At 44.8% G+C, this 19,295-nt stretch overlaps 1 protein-coding gene across 15 annotated transcripts in view; it reads left to right on the top strand.

Moving 5' to 3' along the window:
• The window catches only part of PHLDB1 (pleckstrin homology like domain family B member 1), a 365,610-nt gene extending 348,799 nt beyond the window's left edge, over positions 1 to 16,811 (top strand). For 10 of the 15 annotated variants that reach the window (XM_075328263.1, XM_075328261.1, XM_075328254.1 and 7 more), the window contains 2 exons: positions 15,944 to 15,982; positions 16,545 to 16,811. In XM_075328263.1, coding sequence (XP_075184378.1) covers positions 15,944 to 15,982; positions 16,545 to 16,685 — 180 coding nt within the window. In that variant the 3' untranslated portion in view covers positions 16,686 to 16,811. The remainder of the gene's footprint in view (positions 1 to 15,943; positions 15,983 to 16,544) is intronic. The other 5 variants (XM_075328259.1, XM_075328257.1, XM_075328265.1 and 2 more) reach the window with 2 other exon arrangements.
• The last annotated feature ends 2,484 nt before the right edge of the window (positions 16,812 to 19,295 follow it).

Raw genomic sequence — 19,295 nt, 5'->3', positions numbered from 1 at the left:
ATGAGCACTTTGCCTATGTAAATTGTTCATCGATCAGCAAACAAGTCACTGATCAGCGGTCGTTTAATTTTGTAAGTCCTTTGGTGTAAACCCGCGCTTCTAGGCACCAGAGAGGCAGCTTTATTTCTTCAGGAGGAAAGCGAATTCCAATATCTTTTTTCGTAGGGAGCATTGTTTAGCCTATAAGATAGTCCCTGTAATTAATAACTGTTACGTTTATGTCTCAAGAAGATATAATAGTAGACATAGTTGGCAGACACTTGGGTGCTTTCCATCCTATACAACATTTTTAAGTTTTCCTTCAGTGTAGATGTATGAGATATTGTATTTTGCATTGTGAGCTGACATTTTATTTTTTTTTAGCAACCATATTGGTTACATATAATGTGATGAGTATGTTCTGCTAATGTGAATAGCAAAAAAATGTGGATTTGTTTGAGAGATTTTTTTTTAGAACTTTACGATGTAGTCACTCCAGGTGAACGAGTAATCCGCAAGGTGCATAAATATTAAAATACTAGAAGGTGGCCCGATTCTACACATCGGGTATTCTAGAATTTATGTATTGTGTAGTTAATGTATGATTTTTGTTATATATATATATATATATAGATGTTGTTGTTGTGTGTAGTTACCACAAGTTACCAAGTGTTTGTGTAGGGCGCTGTACATGTTCTGGGTGTTGTCTGGGTGTGGCGGGGGGTGAGAGCGGTGTTGTTTGTGTGTTGCGTTGTGTGTGTTGCGTTGTTTGTGGAGCGCTGTGTGTGTGTGTTGCGCGGTTTGTGTGGGTGTGGGGGGTGTGTGTGTGTTTTGGTGGGAGGTATGTTTTGTGCAATGTGTGTGTTGTGCGGCATGTGCGTATATTTGTGTGTGCATCGTGCTCCATTCCCCATGCTGCGCACCCCCCATCGTGCTCCATCCCCCATGCTGCGCACTCCCCATCGTGCTCCATCCCCCATGCTGCGCACTCCCCATCGTGCTCCATCCCCCATGCTGCGCACTCCCCATCGTGCTCCATCCCCCATGCTGCGCAATACCCATCGTGCTCCATCCCCCATGCTGTGCACCCCCCATCGTGTTCCATCCCCATGCTGCGCACTCCCCATTGTGCTCCATCCCCCATGCTGCGCACTCCCCATCGTGCTCCATCCCCCATGCTGCGCACTCCCCATCGTGCTCCATCCCCCATGTTGCTCACCCCCCATCGTGCTCCATCCCCTATGCGGCTCACCCCCCATCGTGCTCCATCCCCCATGCTGCGCACCCCCCATCGTGCTCCATGCCCCATGCTGCGCACCCCCCATCGTGCTCCATGCTGCCCACCCCCCATCGTGCTCCATCCCCCATGCTGCGCACCCCCCATCGTGCTCCATCCCCCATGCTGCGCACCCCCCATCGTGCTCCATCCCCCATGCTGCGCACCCCCCATCGTGCTCCATCCCCCATGCTGCGCACTCCCCATCGTGCTCCATCCCCCATGCTGCGCACTCCCCATCGTGATCCATCCCTCATGCTGCGCACTCCCCATCGTGCTCCATCCCCCATGCTGCGCACTCCCCATCGTGCTCCATCCCCCATGCTATAATAGTTCTCCTATTATACTCAGAGAGGAGTATAATAGGAGGACTATAATAGGAGGAGTAGTCCTGGGGGAAGAGAAGTATAATGCCGGCTCCCTGCACATGTGTACCGGGAGCTGGTGTACGCTGGTAACTATGATACACATCGGGTAACTAAGGGACCTTAGTTACCTGATGTGTATAATGGTTACCAGCGTTCACCGGCTCCGTCACGATCCCAGCATCGCAGGGGTATGTGTGGCGGTGCTGGGATCGTGACGGAGCCGGTGTACACTGGTAACTATGATACACATCGGGTAACTAAGGGACCTTAGTTACCCGATGTCTATAATGGTTACCAGCGTTCACCGGCTCCGTCACGATCCCAGCAGCGAAAGGTTTTGTCTGTCGATGCGTGCGGAGGGCCGGGGCGAGCGGCCAATCCGTGCGGGGGGGTGGGGCCAGGCCGAGCGACCAATTTGTGGGGGGGCGGGGCCAGGCCGAGCCAGCGGCCAATAGGACGGTTGTCACCGTAAGGACACAATTTTGGAGCAAGACAGACAATATAAGGCAATTATATATATATAGATAACTTTTAATCGATTAGGTTAAAAATCAATCTAAAATGCAAGTGCTGTATTTTAAAAATAGTCTCAGATAGTAAAAAGCTTTAATGTGGATGGATTGACTGTCTTTAATTAAAGGTTGCAGTATTTCTTTGGGCAATATTTTAAATAATAAGATAGCTGCAACCTTCATATTTTGAAATACGGCACTTGCACTTTAGATATAACTTTTAATCGATTACGTTAAGAATTAATATTCATGCTGGTTACTCACTTATGTAATGCTAATATGTTTTCTTTTTTTTACTTTTATATCTGCAGTGGATGTAAAGTTTACACACCTTTTTAAAATTTCATTTTTTTCATTGAAAAAAAATCATAAGATCAATAATTTCAGAACTTTTCCTAACTTTAATGACACCCGTAACCTGTACAAATCCACTGAAAAATAAGCTGAAATATTTTTGAGTGTAAAAACAAAAATTAACTAAAATAATGTGGTTGCATATTTAGTTGAAGTACTCCTTGAATTTATGACAGTATTCAGTCTTTTTTTGGATAGGAGTCGATCAGCATGATACATCTAGAATTGGCAATCTTTGCCCACTATTCCTTACAGTAACTCCAAATCAGTCAGATTGTGAGGACATCTCCTGTGTACAGTGTCCTCTTCTGGTCACACACAGATTTTTGCTTGGATTAGGGTATAGGTTATTTCAAAACATCTTGTGGTGCACTCATTATTTTGTTGATCTGGAGGTATGTTGTAGGGTCATTGTCATGCTGAAAGGTGAAATTCCTCTTCAGCTTTTTAGCAGAGGCCTGAAGGTTTTGGTGCAAAATTGACTGATATTGTCTCCACCTTCAGTAATCCCAGTTGTTGAAAAACAGCCCAAAGTATCTTAGTATCAGTATCAGTATCTCCAAGTATTTTAGTATCAGAGTTATGTAAATCAAGGAGTGACAGGATCTGTTAGCACCCTCTCCTCTGACTCCTGGGTCAGGTATTTATGACGCCCATATGTCGGATGTACAAGGAAGAAAGAAAACCTTCCTTAAATCCACTGTCCTCTTGGGTGGTCTGAATAGATTCTCCTTATGAATTTAGCAATTTTTGTTAACTGTACTACACATGAATTGCTTTCACTTTTGCTGTGCCCGTGGCGCAGTGAAAAAGAAAGTGAGCGTATCTGCTGTTTACAGCTATGTAGCTGTGATCAGCAGATACTGCAGAGTGATCGGACTGCTGATCGCAATAGCCCCCTAGGGGGACTAGTAAAATAAAAAAAAAAAGTTAAAAAAAAAGTTTTCAAAAATTAAATAAAAAACCTAAAAGTTCAAATCACCCCCCATTCGCCCCATTGAAAATTAAAGGGTTAAAAAAATAAAAAAAACACACACATTTGGTATCGCCGCGTTCAGAAATGCCCGATCTATCAAAATATAAAATCAATTAATCTGATCAGTATACGGTGTAGCAGCAAAAAAATTCCAAACGCCAAAATGACGTTTTTTGTCACCACAACTTTTGCGCAAAATGCAATAAGAGGCGATCAAAACGTAGCATCTGCGTAAAAATGGTACCGTTAAAAACGTCAGCTCGAGACGCAAAAAATAAGCCGTCACTGAGCCATAGATCCCGAAAAATGAGAACGGAATATGGCGTAAAACGTGCGCCACTTTTTTCGGACAAACTTCCGATTTTTTTTTTTTTAATTCCTTATATAAAAGTAAACCTATACATGTTTGGTGTCTACGAACTCGCACTGACCTGAGGCATCACACCCACACATCACTTTTACCATATAGTGAACACAGTGAATAAAATATCTCAAAAACAATAGTGCTATCGCACTTTTTTTTACAATTTTTCTGCATTTGGAATTTTTTTGCCATTTTCCAGTACACTGTATGGTAAAACTTATGGTTTCATTTAAAAATACAGCTCGTTCCGCAAAAAATGAGCCCCCACATGACCATATTGACTGAAAAATAAAAAAGTTACGTCTCTCAGAAAAAGAATGGCGAAATAAAAACGGAAAGCGAAAAATCGGCCGGTCGTGAAGGGGTTAAAATAGACTTTATATTGTTTTCTGAATTTACCTCATACCTTGGGTTTCAGTCATGGGATTGTGCTATTGATGTCTTCAGTCATTGTCAATCAACATTAATCATGCTATTTTTTTAATTAAATCACGTCCCCCGCATTAGAAATGATTGCAGTGTCAGCCCCGACATCACGGCAATCTCCCCTGTAATCATGCTCTTGCGCACTAATGTCTTCTGCCCAGGCATGTGCACTGAATTTGCGTGTACGTCCCTAGATTCATTATGCAATGTGCGTATTCTCCGGGCTGCTGTTGTCACTTCAGGAGTGTGCACACTTAGCGGGTCCCTAGTACCAACGCAGAGCGGGTCGTGCAGCGCAGAGAAAGAATCTAGGGATGTCTGTAATAGAGCCCTGCTAAGCGTGGGCGCTTGTGAAGTGCCGTCAGCCCCCCGGAGCATGCACACATCTCATAATGAATCTGGGGACCTATACCCAGATTCAGTGCACATACCTAGGCAGAAGACATATAGTGCACTAGTGCGCGATTACAGGGGACATTGCCGTGATGTCAGGGCAGTCACTGCAATCATTTATAATGCGGGGGGCATCATTTAATAAAAAAATAGCATGACTGATTTTGACTGACAATGATCGAAGACATCAATAGCACAACCCTATGACTGAAACACAAGGTATGAGATACATTCACCTAACCATATTAAGTCCTTTTTTTTTTAAGATAACTACATGATTGGTTGGTTGTTTTGTTTTTTTTGTTTGTTTTTTTAAATAAAAAAAATCAAACAAAAACCTTGTTAGTGGTGCACAGAGCATCATTTAAAACACATTCTGCCCCAGTTTAATATAAAAAAAATGAAGTGACAAGTTCCCGTTTATTGGGATTTTATGTGATATACTAACACAAAGTAGCAAATATTTGTGAGGTGTAAAGGAAATGATAAATGGTTTTCTAAATATTTTATAAATATAAATCTGAAAATTGTGAAGTGCATTTGTATTCAGCCCCTTGAGTCAATGCTTTGTAGGACCACCTTTCACTGCAGTTACTGCTGTCAGTCTTGGGTCTGTCTCTACCAGATTTACACATCTAGAGGCTGATTCTTTTTTTCCCATTCTTCTTTGCACACTAGCTCTTGCTCAGTGAGATTAGATGGAGACGTCTGTGAACAGTAATATATTCTCAATGGACTTTAGGTCTGGATTGTGACTGGGCCATTCACACATGAATATGATCTGATATAAATATACAGTATATGATATATGATCTGAGATAAACCATCCATTGTAGCTCTGGCAGGATGTCCAGGGTCATCGTTCTGCTGGAAGGTGAACTTATGCCCCAGTCTCAAGTCTTTTGTAGCCTCTAACAGGTTTTCCTCTAGGATTGAGCTGTAATTAGCTCCATCCATCTTCCCATCAACTCTGACCAGCTTCCCAGTCCCTGCTGATGAAAAACATCCCCATAGCAGGATGCTGCCGCCACCATGTGTGATGATGGGGATGGTGTTTTCAGGGTGATGTGCCATTTAGCCCAAAAAGTTGTAATTACCAGGGCACCTTCTTCCACATGCTATCTCTGTCCCCTTCATAGATTTTTTAAACTGTACTTCTTAGGTCTCGTGCACAGTATTTGGTTATTTATTTATTTTTTTTACCTTAGTATTTGTAAGCCAAATCTAGGAGTGGTTAAAAGATACAGAAGTGATGCCCATGATTCTATTATACTTTTCCTCTGATTGTTCCACTCCTGGTTTTGGCTTACAAATACTGAGGTAAAAAAACCTCCCCAAATACTTAATATGTGCACGTGGACTTATGCATTAAAAATGGCTTTCTTCTTGCTACTCTTCCATAAAGGCTAGATTTGTGGTGTGCAGGACCATTAGTTGTCCCATGGACAGATGCTAACCCCTGAGCTGTGGATCTCTGCAGCTCCTCCAGAGTAATAATGGACCTCTTGGCTGTTTCTCTAATTAGTACTCACCTTGCTCGGGATGTCAGTTTAGGTGGACGGCCGTGCCTTAGTAGGTTTGCAGTTGTGCCATACTCCTTCCATTTTTAGATGATGGATTGAACAGTGCTCTGTGAGATGTTCAGAGCTTGGGTTATATTTTTATACCCTAAGGCTGTGTGCCCACGGGAGCTCGCACCAGCGGATTTATCAGCAGGTATGTCCGCAGGTTTCCTGCAGCAGCACCCCGGAATCCTCAGCTATACATAGCTGCGGGATTCCAGCAAAATAGCTGCGGAAAACCTGCGGACATTCATGCGACTTACCTGCGGATGTCCCGGCCTCTATCTCCATAGTTGAGGGTCGGGATTTTCACAGGTAATTCCGCAGGAATAATTGACATGCAGTTTTGTGCGTCTGCGGGACATCTGCAGCATATTCCGCAGCCGCACATACCGCAGCATGGACACAGACACTCCCCATGTCCCATAGGATAACATGGGGAGTGTCTGTACTTGCTTAAATTTGCGGATTTATCTAGAAAATCCAGATAAATCCACAGGTTTTCCGCGGCAAAACCCGCGGGTACAGAGTTCCGTGGGCACATAGCCTTACCCTGCCTTAGTCTTCTCCACACCTTAATCCCTGACCTGTCTGGTGTGTTCCTTGGTTTTCATCATGCGGTTTGATCTGTAATGTTCTCAAGTAAACTTCTGAGGCCTTCACAGAACAACTGTAGTTTATAATGAGAAAAAATTAGTTACATGTGAACTCAATTTAAAAATTATGTGCCTCGTGGAGACAATTTATGACTCAGGATTTTATTTAGGGCTATAAGACTACAGCTGGCTGAATACAAATATGTCACAATTTTCAGATTTATATATCTATATATTTTTTTTAAAACTTTTTATTATGTTTCAAAAAAAAAAAAAGGAACTTGTAACATACAATATTTATGTCAACAATAATAATGACAAGTTTTAGAAATTCATTTACAATTATCAGAACAAAATCCCAATACCCTTCCTCCCCCCTCCCTCTCTTCGTGCGTCCTCTAACTTATGTTGTCCGTTATTATGGAATTGGAATTTCTTTGACCTTTCTTTTTTTATTTCCCTATTGGGCTACATTGGGGCAGGTAAGTAGATAGAGAGCACTTACCTGCCCTGCTGTCAGCCCCTCTCCCCCGGCTCAGAGCGGTCATGTGACCGCTCCTGCCGCGATTTTGCTGCTTCCGGTCATTTCATGTCAACATGGGCAGGGCCATGTTGACATGCAAATGTGGAAACAGCATGTCGCCTCCCTGCTGGGCGGCTACAGTGCGATGAGTCCCCGCCCCCCTTCCCTGCACCCTCCCACACATTCCCCCGCACCTCCAGTAACCTCCCCCTGCACTGCTGTGGGGTCCGTGACCTTGGGGCGGGGCCTGGCGGCAGCTGCCGTGGTGTCAGCTCCAGCACCGGGCCCCTGCTCAGGATCACACATTCAAATATACCGGCATCACAGATCACAGATGCCGGTACATTTGAAAGCGCTGATGAGAAGGAGCGCAGCGCTGCTTCTCATCACTGTCCCTCCCGCTGTCTGTGCTCTCTTCAGCACAGCGGTGACGTCACTACTGTGCTGAAGAGAGCACAGACAGCGCACGAACGTGCAGGAGCGGCGGGGACCGAGGACAGGTGAGTATGTACTCCACATGTGTTCCCGATGGGGATGGGGATAGGAATGGGGGGGGTTGCAGAGCCATATGTGTGCGTGTGCAGAGCCATATGTGTGCGTGTGAGGTGTAGAGCCATATGTGTGCGTGTGCAGAGCCATGTGTGTGCGTGTATGGTGCAGAGCCATGTGTGCATGTGCGGTGCAGAGCCATATGTGTGCGTGTGAGGTACAGAGCCATATGTGTGCGGTGCAGAGCCATATGTGTGCGTGTGCGGTGCAGAGCCATATGTGTGCGGGTGCGGTGCAGAGCCATATGTGTGCGTGTGCAGAGCCATATGTGTGCGGTGCAGAGCCATATGTGTGCGTGTGCGGTACAGAGCCATATGTGTGCGGTACAGAGCCATATGTGTGCGTGTGCAGAGCCATATGTGTGCGTGTGCGGTACAGAGCCATATGTGTGCGTGTGCGGTACAGAGCCATATGTGTGCGGTACAGAGCCATATGTGTGCGTGTGCGGTGCAGAGCCCGATGTGGGGCTGTTATTTGCAATGCTGTAGCGATACCAGGTCAGGTGCTGGGGAAGAATACTGACAGGGAATGTGTGCGCAGGGCGGGCAGAGGGTGGGGATGGACACTGGGGAGGGTGGTGACAGCTCTGACTGAGGTTTTGCACAGGAAGTGGTCAGTTTGCTGGATCTGAATGTAAACAATGAGCTGCAGAGAATAAAGGGATAATTCAAGAGGAACAAAAGTTAGAAAACAAAAAATAACAATGTAGGTGTGATTTATATGACAATACAGCACAGATAAACTCAAAAATTTTTGTTAAGCTAATGTCGGACAACTCCTTTAATGTATGATTTTTGTTATATATATATATATATAGATGTTGTTGTGTGTAGTTACCAAGTGTTTGTGTAGGGCGCGGTACATGTTCTGGGTGTTGTCTGGGTGTGAGAGCGGTGTTGTTTGTGTGTTGCGTTGTGTGTGTTGCGTTGTTTGTGGAGCGCTGTGTGTCTGCAGCGTTGTGTGTGTGTGTGTGGTGCTGTGTGGTGCTGTGTGTGTTGCGCGGTTTGTGTGGGGTGCGTGTGTGTGTGTGTTTTGGGGGGAGGTATGTTTTGTGCAGTGTGTGTGTGTTGGAGGAGTAGTCCTGGGGAGAGAGGAGTATAATAGGAGGAGTAGTCCTGGGGAGAGAGGAGTATAATAGGAGGAGTAGTCCTGGGGAGAGAGGAGGATAATAGGAGGAGTAGTCCTGGAGGTGAGGAGTATAATAGGAGGAGTAGTCCTGGGGGGAGAGGAGGAAAATAGGAGGAGTAGTCCTGGGGAGAGAGGAGTATAATAGGAGGAGTAGTCCTGAGGGGAGGGGAGTATAATAGGAGGAGTAGTCCTGGGGGGAGGGGAGGATAATAGGAGGAGTTGTCCTGGGGGGAGAGGAGGATAATAGGAGGAGTAGTCCTTGGGTGAGGGGAGGATAATAGGAGGAGTAGTCCTGGGAGGAGAGGAGTCCAAAGGGTGCTTTACACATTGCGACATCGCTAGCATTTGCTAGCGATGTCGCGTGCGATAGCACCCACCCCCGTCGGTGGCACGATATGTGGTAATCGCTGCCGTAGCGAACATTATCGCTATGGCAGCGTCACGCGCACATACCTTGTCAGCGACGTCGCTGTGACTGCCGAACAATCCCTCCCTCAAGGGGGAGGTGTGTTCGGCGTCACAGCGACATCACCGCGACGTCAATAAGCGGCCGGCCAATAGAAGCGTAGGGGCGAAGATGAGCGGGACGTAACATCCCGCCCACCTCCTTCCTTCCTCATTGCCGGTGGAGGCAGGTAAGGAAATGTTCGTCGTTCCCGCGGTGTCACACATAGCGATGTGTGCTGCTGCAGGAACGACGAACAACATCGTACTGGCAGCAGCAACAATATTAAGGAAATGAGCGACGTGTCAACAAGCAACGATTTTTCATGTTTTTGTGCTCGTTGATCGTCGCTCATTTGTGTTACACGCTGCGATGTCGGTAACGGCGTCAGATGTGCGTCACTACCGACGTGACCCCCGACGAGATATTGTTACCGATATCGCAGCGTTTAAAGCCCCCTTAATAGTAGTAGTCCTGGGGGAGGAGTCTAATAAGAGGAGTAGTCCTGAGGGAGGAGTCTAATAGGAGGAGTAGTCCTGGGGGGGAGAGGAGTATAATAGGTGGAGCAGTCCTGGGGGGAGGTGTCTAATAGGTGGAGTAGTCCTGGGGGGAGGTGTCTAGTAGGTGGAGTAGTCCTTGAGGGAGGTGTCTAATAGGTGCCCAATGTGTGCGGGAGGCGTGGCCGAGCAGGCAAAGTGTGCGGGGGCGTGGCCGAGCCGAGCGGCCAATGCGTACGAGGGGCGTGACCGGGCCGAGCGGCCAATGCGACGGTCGTCACTGTAATGACGTCATTTTGGAGCAAGACAGACACACAGAATAAGGCAATTATATATATAGACTAGAAGGTGGCCCGATTCTAACTCATCGGGTATTCTAGAATTTATTGTGTAGTTAATGTATGATTTTTGTTATATATATATAGATGTTGTTGTGTGTAGTTGCCAAGTGTTTGTGTAGGGCGCTGTAAATGTTCTGGGTGTTGTCTGGATGGGGGTGTGTGAGAGCGGTGTTGTATGTGTGCTGCGGTGTGTGTGTGTGTTGCGTTGTTTGTGGAGCGCTGTGTGTCTGCAGTGTTGCCTGTGTGTGGTGCTGTGTGTGTTGCGCGGTTTGTGTGGGTGTGGGGTGCGTGTGTGTGTTTTGGGGGGAGGTATGTTTTGTGCAGTGTGTGTGTGTGTTGCGCGGTATGTGCGTATATTTGTGTATGCCGCGGTGTTTGTGTGTTGGGTGTTGTGTGTGTGCGGCGTTGTCTGTGTGTGGGTGTCTGTGTAGGGCGGTGTTTGTGGTTCCCAGTGTGTGTGTGGTGTGTTGTGCGGTGCGCGTGTGGCGCTGTGTGTGTGTTTTGGGGGGAGGTGTGCACCCCCATCGTGCTCCATCCCCCATGCTGCGCACCCCCCATGCTGCACACCCCCCATCGTGCTCCATCCCCCATGCTGCGCACTCCCCATCGTGCTCCATCCCCCATGCTGAGCACCCCCCATCGTGCTCCATCCCCCATGCTGCGCACCCCCCATCGTGCGCCATCCCCCATGCTGCGCACACCCCATCGTGCTCCATCCCCCATGCTGCGCACCCCTCATCGTGCTCCATCCCCCATGCTGCGCACCCCTCATCGTGCTCCATCCCCCATGCTGCGCACTCCCCATCGTGCTCCACAGTCACACATCAGATAGTATACACGCACACATCTGATCGCATACACTCACACCCCACTTCTCCCTGTGCCCTCCGGTGGGTGGTCCCAGCAGCTGTGCTGCACGCCGTGCTCCTCTGCCTTCTGCCGACACTCACAGATCCGATCGCATACACGCACACATCCGATCACATACATGCACACATCCGATTGCATACACGCACACACACTGACACACTCACAACATCCGGAGATACCACATGCTTCCGGCCATGTGATCCTCCGGCAGGTCCTGGAAGGTCACTGCATGCACAGTATCGCCGCCGAGAAGTAAGCGATATCACTGGATGTTGTGAGTGTGTGGATGTGATCTGATGTGTGTGTGAGGTGTGTGTGAGAGTGAGTGAGTGTGATCTGATGTGTGTGTGTGTCTGTTCTTATGTGTGTGCGTGTGTGTGTGTTCCGCCGCTGCAGGACCTTGATGCGCTCACCTGCTCCCGGTCGGCGTCTGGTGAGTATGACTGCGGGGTCTTCTTTCTTCTGTCTTCTCTCTTCTGGGGGTGCCCGCTGCCTATAATGAAGTGTCTTGCAGTGTCTTTAACTCTTTCACCGCTGCATGACACTTCATTATTGACCGCAGCGTATGCCGGCTCCCTGCACATGTGTACCGGAAGCCGGTGTTCGCTGGTAACCATGATACACATCGGGTAACTAAGGGAAGCGCTTCCTCTAGTTACGCGATGTTTATCATGGTTACCAGCGTACACCAGCTCCGTCACGATCCCAGCATCGCAAGGTTATGTCCGCCGGGGGCGGGGCCGAGTGTGCCAACGTGTGGCGGGGGCGAGCGGGCGAGGCGTCAGCGTATGCCGGCTCCCTGCACATGTGTACCGGGAGCCGGTGTACGCTGGAGCGGGCGATGCGTGCGGAGGGCCGGGGCGAGCGGCTAATCCATGCGGGGGGGGCGGGGCCAGGCCGAGGCGAGCGGCCAATCCGTGGGGGGGCGGGGCCAGGCCGAGCCCAGCGGTCAATCCGACAGTTGTCACTGTAACGACACTGTCACGGTGACACTGTCATGGTGACACAATTTTGGAGCAAGACAGACAGACAGACAGAATAAGGCAATTTTATATATATATATATATATATATATATATATATATATATATATATATATATATATATATATATAGATACTCTTCCTGGTAGCCGAGGCCCATATAATAAGAGCTGCTTTAATATCTCTTTGTAGTTTTAGTTGGTCTTCTTCCAGAATATTAAAAATAGCCCATTGTGGTGTCAGTGGGAATTTAATGTTATATTTGGATTGTAGAACTGAATGGATGCTCCCCCAGACCCCCCTAATCTGCGCACATTTCCAAAGGTGATGAAAGTCTGACTTCTCTTTGTCACATTTTGAACAATTGTAGGTTGCTCTCGAGTTTATTTTTGACTGAATATAGGGGGTGATGTAGGCCCTATGGAAAATCATTAATGCCATATCTGTGTAACTACTAGCTGATATAAATTTTCTTTGAATCAGTGTGGCCTTTAAAAACTCCTCAGTTTCATATTCCGGTATGACCTCCCTCCATTTTGAGGGTCCTCCGACTCTAGTCTCCCACGACCAATGGGGTCTTAATCTCGCATATATATGGCTTGTTGAGAAAACCTGTGTCTTAGCTTGTTTTAAGAATTTGTCTAGGTCTGACCCTCGCTCGGATCTTGGTTTACTAGCTATGCATTTCTGTGCAAAACTACGAGCTTGGAGAAACAAAAAGGGGTTTCCAGCAAAAGCTTGGAAGTGTTGTGATAGTATTTTATATGGAAGTATTGAATACCCAGAATACATTAGGTCCGCCACAAAGACACACCCCTGCCTTGCTAGTATGTCGTATTGTGTTGGGGTCCTGCCCCTAAGAAATCTCGGGTTCCCTACAAAAGGCTGGAACGGTGTGTTACAGGTGCTAGCCCCACATAATTTCCGTATCCTTCTCCATGTTTGAACCGTCTGCCATATTGTTGGAAGGTCCCTAATCCCATTCGGAACTTCATCACCCTTCAAATGCACCAAAGCTGTTAGTGAAGTGTGAGGGTATAATTGTCGTTCCAATTGAACGTTGGCAAAAAGGGAATTCCCCCTAATCCAGTCCAAAGTGCAGATTTATATTTTTTTATTTATTGAGCAACCATGTATCATTTCCTTTACACCTCACAAATATGTGCTGCTTAGTGTTGGTATGTCACATAAAATCCCAATAAAATACATTTACATTTGTGGTTGTAACGGGTAAAAAATGTGGAAAAGTTCACTGGGTATGAATAATCTTTCAAGGCTTATTTCTTAGTTATTTAGCTAATATGGTTTTAAAAGGACATGTGTCCATCGAGTTAAACAGAATGATGGGAAATGATAACGGGAAGGATCACAAGTACAGCCATAATGCATGATCCAGTCCGTCCCAAAAGAGAGAATCTTTTTTCACTCCTGATCCCGATTGCTTGTCCACGGGACTAAACATTCAGAACCAATCTTTCACATTTACATATCATACAGTGCCTACAAGTAGTCTTCAACCCCCTGCAGATTTAGCAGGTTTGATAAGATGCAAATAAGTTAGAGCCTGCAAACTTCAAACAAGAGCAGGATTTATTAACAGATGCATAAATCTTACAAACCAACAAGTTATGTTGCTCAGTTAAATTTTAATAAATTTTCAACATAAAAGTGTGGGTCAATTATTATTCAACCCCTAGGTTTAATATTTTGTGGAATAACCATTGTTTGCAATTACAGCTAATAATCGTCTTTTATAAGACCTGATCAGGCCGGCACAGGTCTCTGGAGTTATCTTGGCCCACTCCTCCATGCAGATCTTCTCCAAGTTATCTAGGTTCTTTGGGTGTCTCATGTGGACTTTAATCTTGAGCTCCTTCCACAAGTTTTCAATTGGGTTAAGGTCAGGAGACTGACTAGGCCACTGCAACACCTTGATTTTTTCCCTCTTGAACCAGGCCTTGGTTTTCTTGGCTGTGTGCTTTGGGTCGTTGTCTTGTTGGAAGATGAAATGACGACCCATCTTAAGATCCTTGATGGAGGAGCGGAGGTTCTTGGCCAAAATCTCCAGGTAGGCCGTGCTATCCATCTTCCCATGGATGCGGACCAGATGGCCAGGCCCCTTGGCTGAGAAACAGCCCCACAGCATGATGCTGCCACCACTATGCTTGACTGTAGGGATGGTATTCTTGGGGTTGTATGCAGTGCCATCCAGTCTCCAAACGTCACGTATGTGGTTGACACCAAAGATCTCGATCTTGATCTCATCAGACCAGAGAACCTTGAACCAGTCTGTCTCCAAGTCCTCCAAGTGATCATGAGCAAACTGTAGACGAGCCTTGACATGACGCTTTGAAAGTAAAGGTACCTTACGGACTCCTGGAACGGAGACCATTGCGGTGGAGTACGTTACTTATGGTATTGACTGAAACCAATGTCCCCACTGCCATGAGATCTTCCCAGAGCTCCTTCCTTGTTGTCCTTGGGTTAGCCTTGACTCTTCGGACAAGCCTGGCCTCGGCACGGGTGGAAACTTTCAAAGGCTGTCCAAGCCGTGGAAGGCTAACAGCAGTTCCATAAGCCTTCCACTTCTGGATGATGCTCCCAACAGTGGAGACAGGTAGGCCCAACTCCTTGGAAAGGGTTTTGTACCCCTTGCCAGCCTTGTGACCCTCCACGATCTTGTCTCTGATGGCCTTGGAATGCTCCTTTGTCTTTCCCATGTTGACCATGTATGAGTGCTGTTCACAAGTTTGGGGAGGGTCTTAATTAGTCAGAAAAGGCTGGAAAAAGAGATAATTAATCCAAACATGTGAAGCTCATTGTTCTTTGTGCCTGAAATACTTCTTAATACTTTAGGGGAACCAAACAGAATTCTTGTGGTTTGAGGGGTTGAATAATAAATGACCCTCTGAATAAACGTTTCACAATTTAAAAAACAAAAAAAAAAAAAGAAATAACATTCTTTTTTGCTGCATTTCACACTTCCAGGCTGATCTACAGTCCAAATGTCACAATGCCAAGTTAATTCCGAATGGGTAAACCTGCTAAATCTGCAGGGGGTTGAATACTACTTTTTAGGCACTGTATATATATATCTATCATACATATATATATATATATATATATATATATATATATATATATATATATATATATATATATATATATATATATATATATATATATATTTATCATATCACATTTACATGTTTTTTTCTTGATAAACATCTAAGCCTTTTTATAAACCGGCAATGGTTCGCAGTGTGACCAGCTCCTGAGGTAGACTATTCCACAGACTAATAGTTCTCACGGTAAAGAAGGCTTTTATCCCCTGGAGATTGAGTTTTGCCTTTTAAGTCGGTTTTGCAAGACTGCTTTTGACCATTTTTTTGTGTGGTCATTTATGTACTTGTACATGTTAATCCTGTCCCCCCTTTAGACATCTTACAGTGAATGCAAACTGCATACGTATATGCACAAAACAAAGCGTTTCAGGTACATTGGGGTCTTGAATTATACATGGCACTTGTTCACATGGTCACCAGCAGTGCATGTATGGTTTACTGAACACTATACCAGCTAATAACACACTCGAGGTGAATTTTGCATGTACTACTGCACTGGGTGTGAGTAACATGAACACTGTGTAGGACGGCGAGTGATCCTGAGGTGCCATGTTGGTGCTCTGTAACTTGCTTACAGACAACATGTGCATACAGGCTCTTGTGTGACTGACTCTATGCAGCATTGGCTCCGGCTCGTATCATTTCTGTGCACTGAACTCCTCTCTTGTCCTCTATAGCAGATATCCGATTTTCTCTCTGTACCCTTGTTGAAGGAGGTGGGTGAGAGTGTGTTCACCATTTTCTTTGTAGCTTACTGATTAACATTTACAGCTGGGTTCTTCTGAAGAACTTTAGATACTGACATTTTATTTCTATTATTTGTATTATTACGGTTTTCCTATAAACAGAGTTTGTTTTTATCATGGAAAAAAATAAGTAAAATATATCTTTGTACCGTGTTAGCCAGTAGAGATAAAAAAAAATGTTTAAAAGAACAGAGAATCCTCAGTGGTTGATACCTTTTAATGGCTAACTGAAAAGATGTAAATAATTGCAAGCTTTCGAGACTACTCAGGTCTCTTCATCAGGCATGGTATAACACAAAATCTGAAGAGTCACATATTTATACACAACAGGACTTAGAGAAGTCCTAAGTCCTGTTGTGTATAAATATGTGACTCTTCAGATTTTGTGTTATACCATGCCTGATGAAGAGACCTGAGTAGTCTCGAAAGCTTGCAATTATTTACATCTTTTCAGTTAGCCATTAAAAGGAAAAAAATAATATATTTTAACAACATGAAATGTAATACTCTTCTTTTTTATTTTTTCTTTCAGAGTCCAAACCCGGCTTTAACCTTTTGTGTCAAAACGCATGATCGCCTATATTATATGGTAGCTCCTTCACCAGAGGCCATGCGGATTTGGATGGATGTGATTGTGACCGGAGCAGAGGGATACACACAATTCATGAACTAACTCAGAGGAGAGCTCAGCACTCATTACTGTTACGCTTCTCAGGAACCACAATGGAATTGAGAAAAAAAGTATGCCATGTATTGTATTATTAAATGGACTATATATAATAAAACTGATTACTTTTTATTGGTTTGTACATTCTTAAAGTAAGGTATTACGGTATTATTATCCATATTGTCATATATCAGGTTGTTTCGTCTCCAGTAGCTTGTCTGGAGAACTGTGTACGGATATGAATGGATATATGGAGATATATATAATATCTATATATCTCATCTCACCGAGGAAATCTGATGAATAGGTTCCACAAGACAGAGCAATCTTTGCTTTCAGACATGAACATGGAGCATTGCAGAAACTAAAGCACAATGTACGTGTTACTATTGTATATGGCGATCCTGGATGTGTTGATTTTCTGAAAATGAAGTGATTTTCTCTTTTATATCTGTGAACTCAATCTCACTGTGGAGTAAAGTGGAGCATAGAAATGTATCCCATGTAATATGTAAGCGGAGAACTGTTCCTGATCGCTTGAATGTGCCAAGGGAAGAATGGAACGTGAAGACCCCCCCTGGATGTGACTCTCCGCTGTAATCGGGCAACAAAACAAGCTCTCGTCTTGCCGCTTTCCTCTGTGGTCCATCTGACTCTACATACTTTGGCATTCAACATATTTTAGCTATTGCCATTATTGGGAATCTAAAAGCAGGGCACGAGTATGATGATGTAACAAGGGGAGAAGCTTCAATCAGGAGATGATGGTACCAGTGATGCCCTATGTTTCCACGCCACATAAGTGCAGCTGTAGACTGTGCGGTTACTTTTCAGACAGTTTTATTAATAGAATTTATAGGGTTGTTTTTGTTTTTTTGTTTTTCTTTTTTTTAGGCTTGTACCAATATAAAGATCTGAATGAGGGTAAAATGCCGTTTTATATTTGTATATTTTTTAATATCTAATTATTTTTAAATCTGAATTCCTGTGTTACAGTAATACAGTCTCTTATATGACAAGCAGACCATGTAGATGACTCATGGCAGCAACAGATGCATATATAAATATATATATTATTACCAAGGACACCTTTTGTTGTGTTAATCCTTTATACCACTTGTGCCTTTATCTTGTATTCAGTTAAACAGAAACCTTTCAATATACTTTGCATATGGAGCATCCAATTCCATAGCCACCTTAAAGGGAATTGGTCATCAGGTTTTTGCCCTAGCTGAGGACAGCCTAAGGTTGTGACGGACACCCTGATCACTTTTGTAACCTTCATTAGGTAACATTAAATCACTGATTAGCTCCTGCGGCTGCGCTGGTCCAGTCCTCCCCATTAGGTGTGTGCAATGTGAAACCATTGATATCTATGAGTTGCATATCCCTCTCATCACTGATTGACAGCTTTTTCCCTGTGCTAAGTATAGGAAGAAAACTGAATCAGCAATGTGAGGATTGGGGTCATACGTTGTTCAGCTCCCACTGAATTACATAACAGGGGATTTAGTGTGTTGCTACTTCATGCTGTTCTCAGATAAGGCAGGATAACCTGGTGACAGATTCCCTTGTTGTTTAAGGCAATATCGCTTTTCTTGGTTTTGTTTTTTCCTTTTTTTCTAGTTTGTTTAGGCTCCCTGGTGGGCCCGAGTGAATCAGACTGTCGATGCACAATAGTACATATGTGTATCAGAGGTTGGACATTTCAACACCTGTATCGTATTGACACGTCATCTTCAAAGTGGAATCATTGTATCCCATATTTATGCCCAGTCCTAATCGTATCACATTTATTCCTAAATAAAAGGGAGGTGACCAAAAACCTACTGTGTCTTCATTTTTACATGTGACAAAAGCTGTGAGCATGTTGCCACCAGTCATTGTGTGTGACGTGTCTGTTGTGACCCATTAACACCCGCACCAGAGTCTTCATTATAGTCTCCATCGTATTTGATGAATGGAGCAGCTGCAGCACTGTTATTCCTGTCGATATGCTGGTCTCCATTTATAGGTCAGTTTGAGCAGCAGGGCTGTATCATGTCGCTAATCCAACACTGACTGCCAATAGGATGCTACCATGCAGATGTGAGCAGAGCTGAAGATTATCCTAAGACCTAGCAGTGAGGGTCGTGTAAGTGACTGCAGTGTGCAAACAAATCCATGTGAAACACTAAAATAAAAAAAAAACAACAAATTTATAACACAAAGGTGCAAATAATATCCATTTACCATCATTTGCATTTGAACTGTTTTATGTCAACATCTGAGTAGGTTTAGCATTGACCGTATTATTGCTTTGTTGTTATTAATCCTTTAAAGGTAATCTGTAAAGCAGCTTTTTGCTATGTAACCTGAGGACAGTAGGAGATAGAGGCCGTGTCACAGATTTCAGGAATGTGTCGCTTATTCTGCTGTGTGCAGTTATTTTCATACAATAAGTGTTTTATCACCAGGAGACTATTACTGCCTGGACTTCAGCTCATGAGCCTGCTATAGTGACCACGCCCTCAGCACTGATTAGCAGCTTACTGTCTACAGACAATGTACACAGAAAGCTGTGGTGTGCGTGGGGTATGCTTTCTGAGCTCTAAGGGCGGCTTTGCACGTTGCGAC

Source organism: Anomaloglossus baeobatrachus, chromosome 11 (assembly GCF_048569485.1).
Source record: "Anomaloglossus baeobatrachus isolate aAnoBae1 chromosome 11, aAnoBae1.hap1, whole genome shotgun sequence".
Lineage (NCBI taxonomy): Eukaryota > Metazoa > Chordata > Amphibia > Anura > Aromobatidae > Anomaloglossus > Anomaloglossus baeobatrachus.
This window is presented reverse-complemented; position numbering and strand designations above follow the sequence as displayed.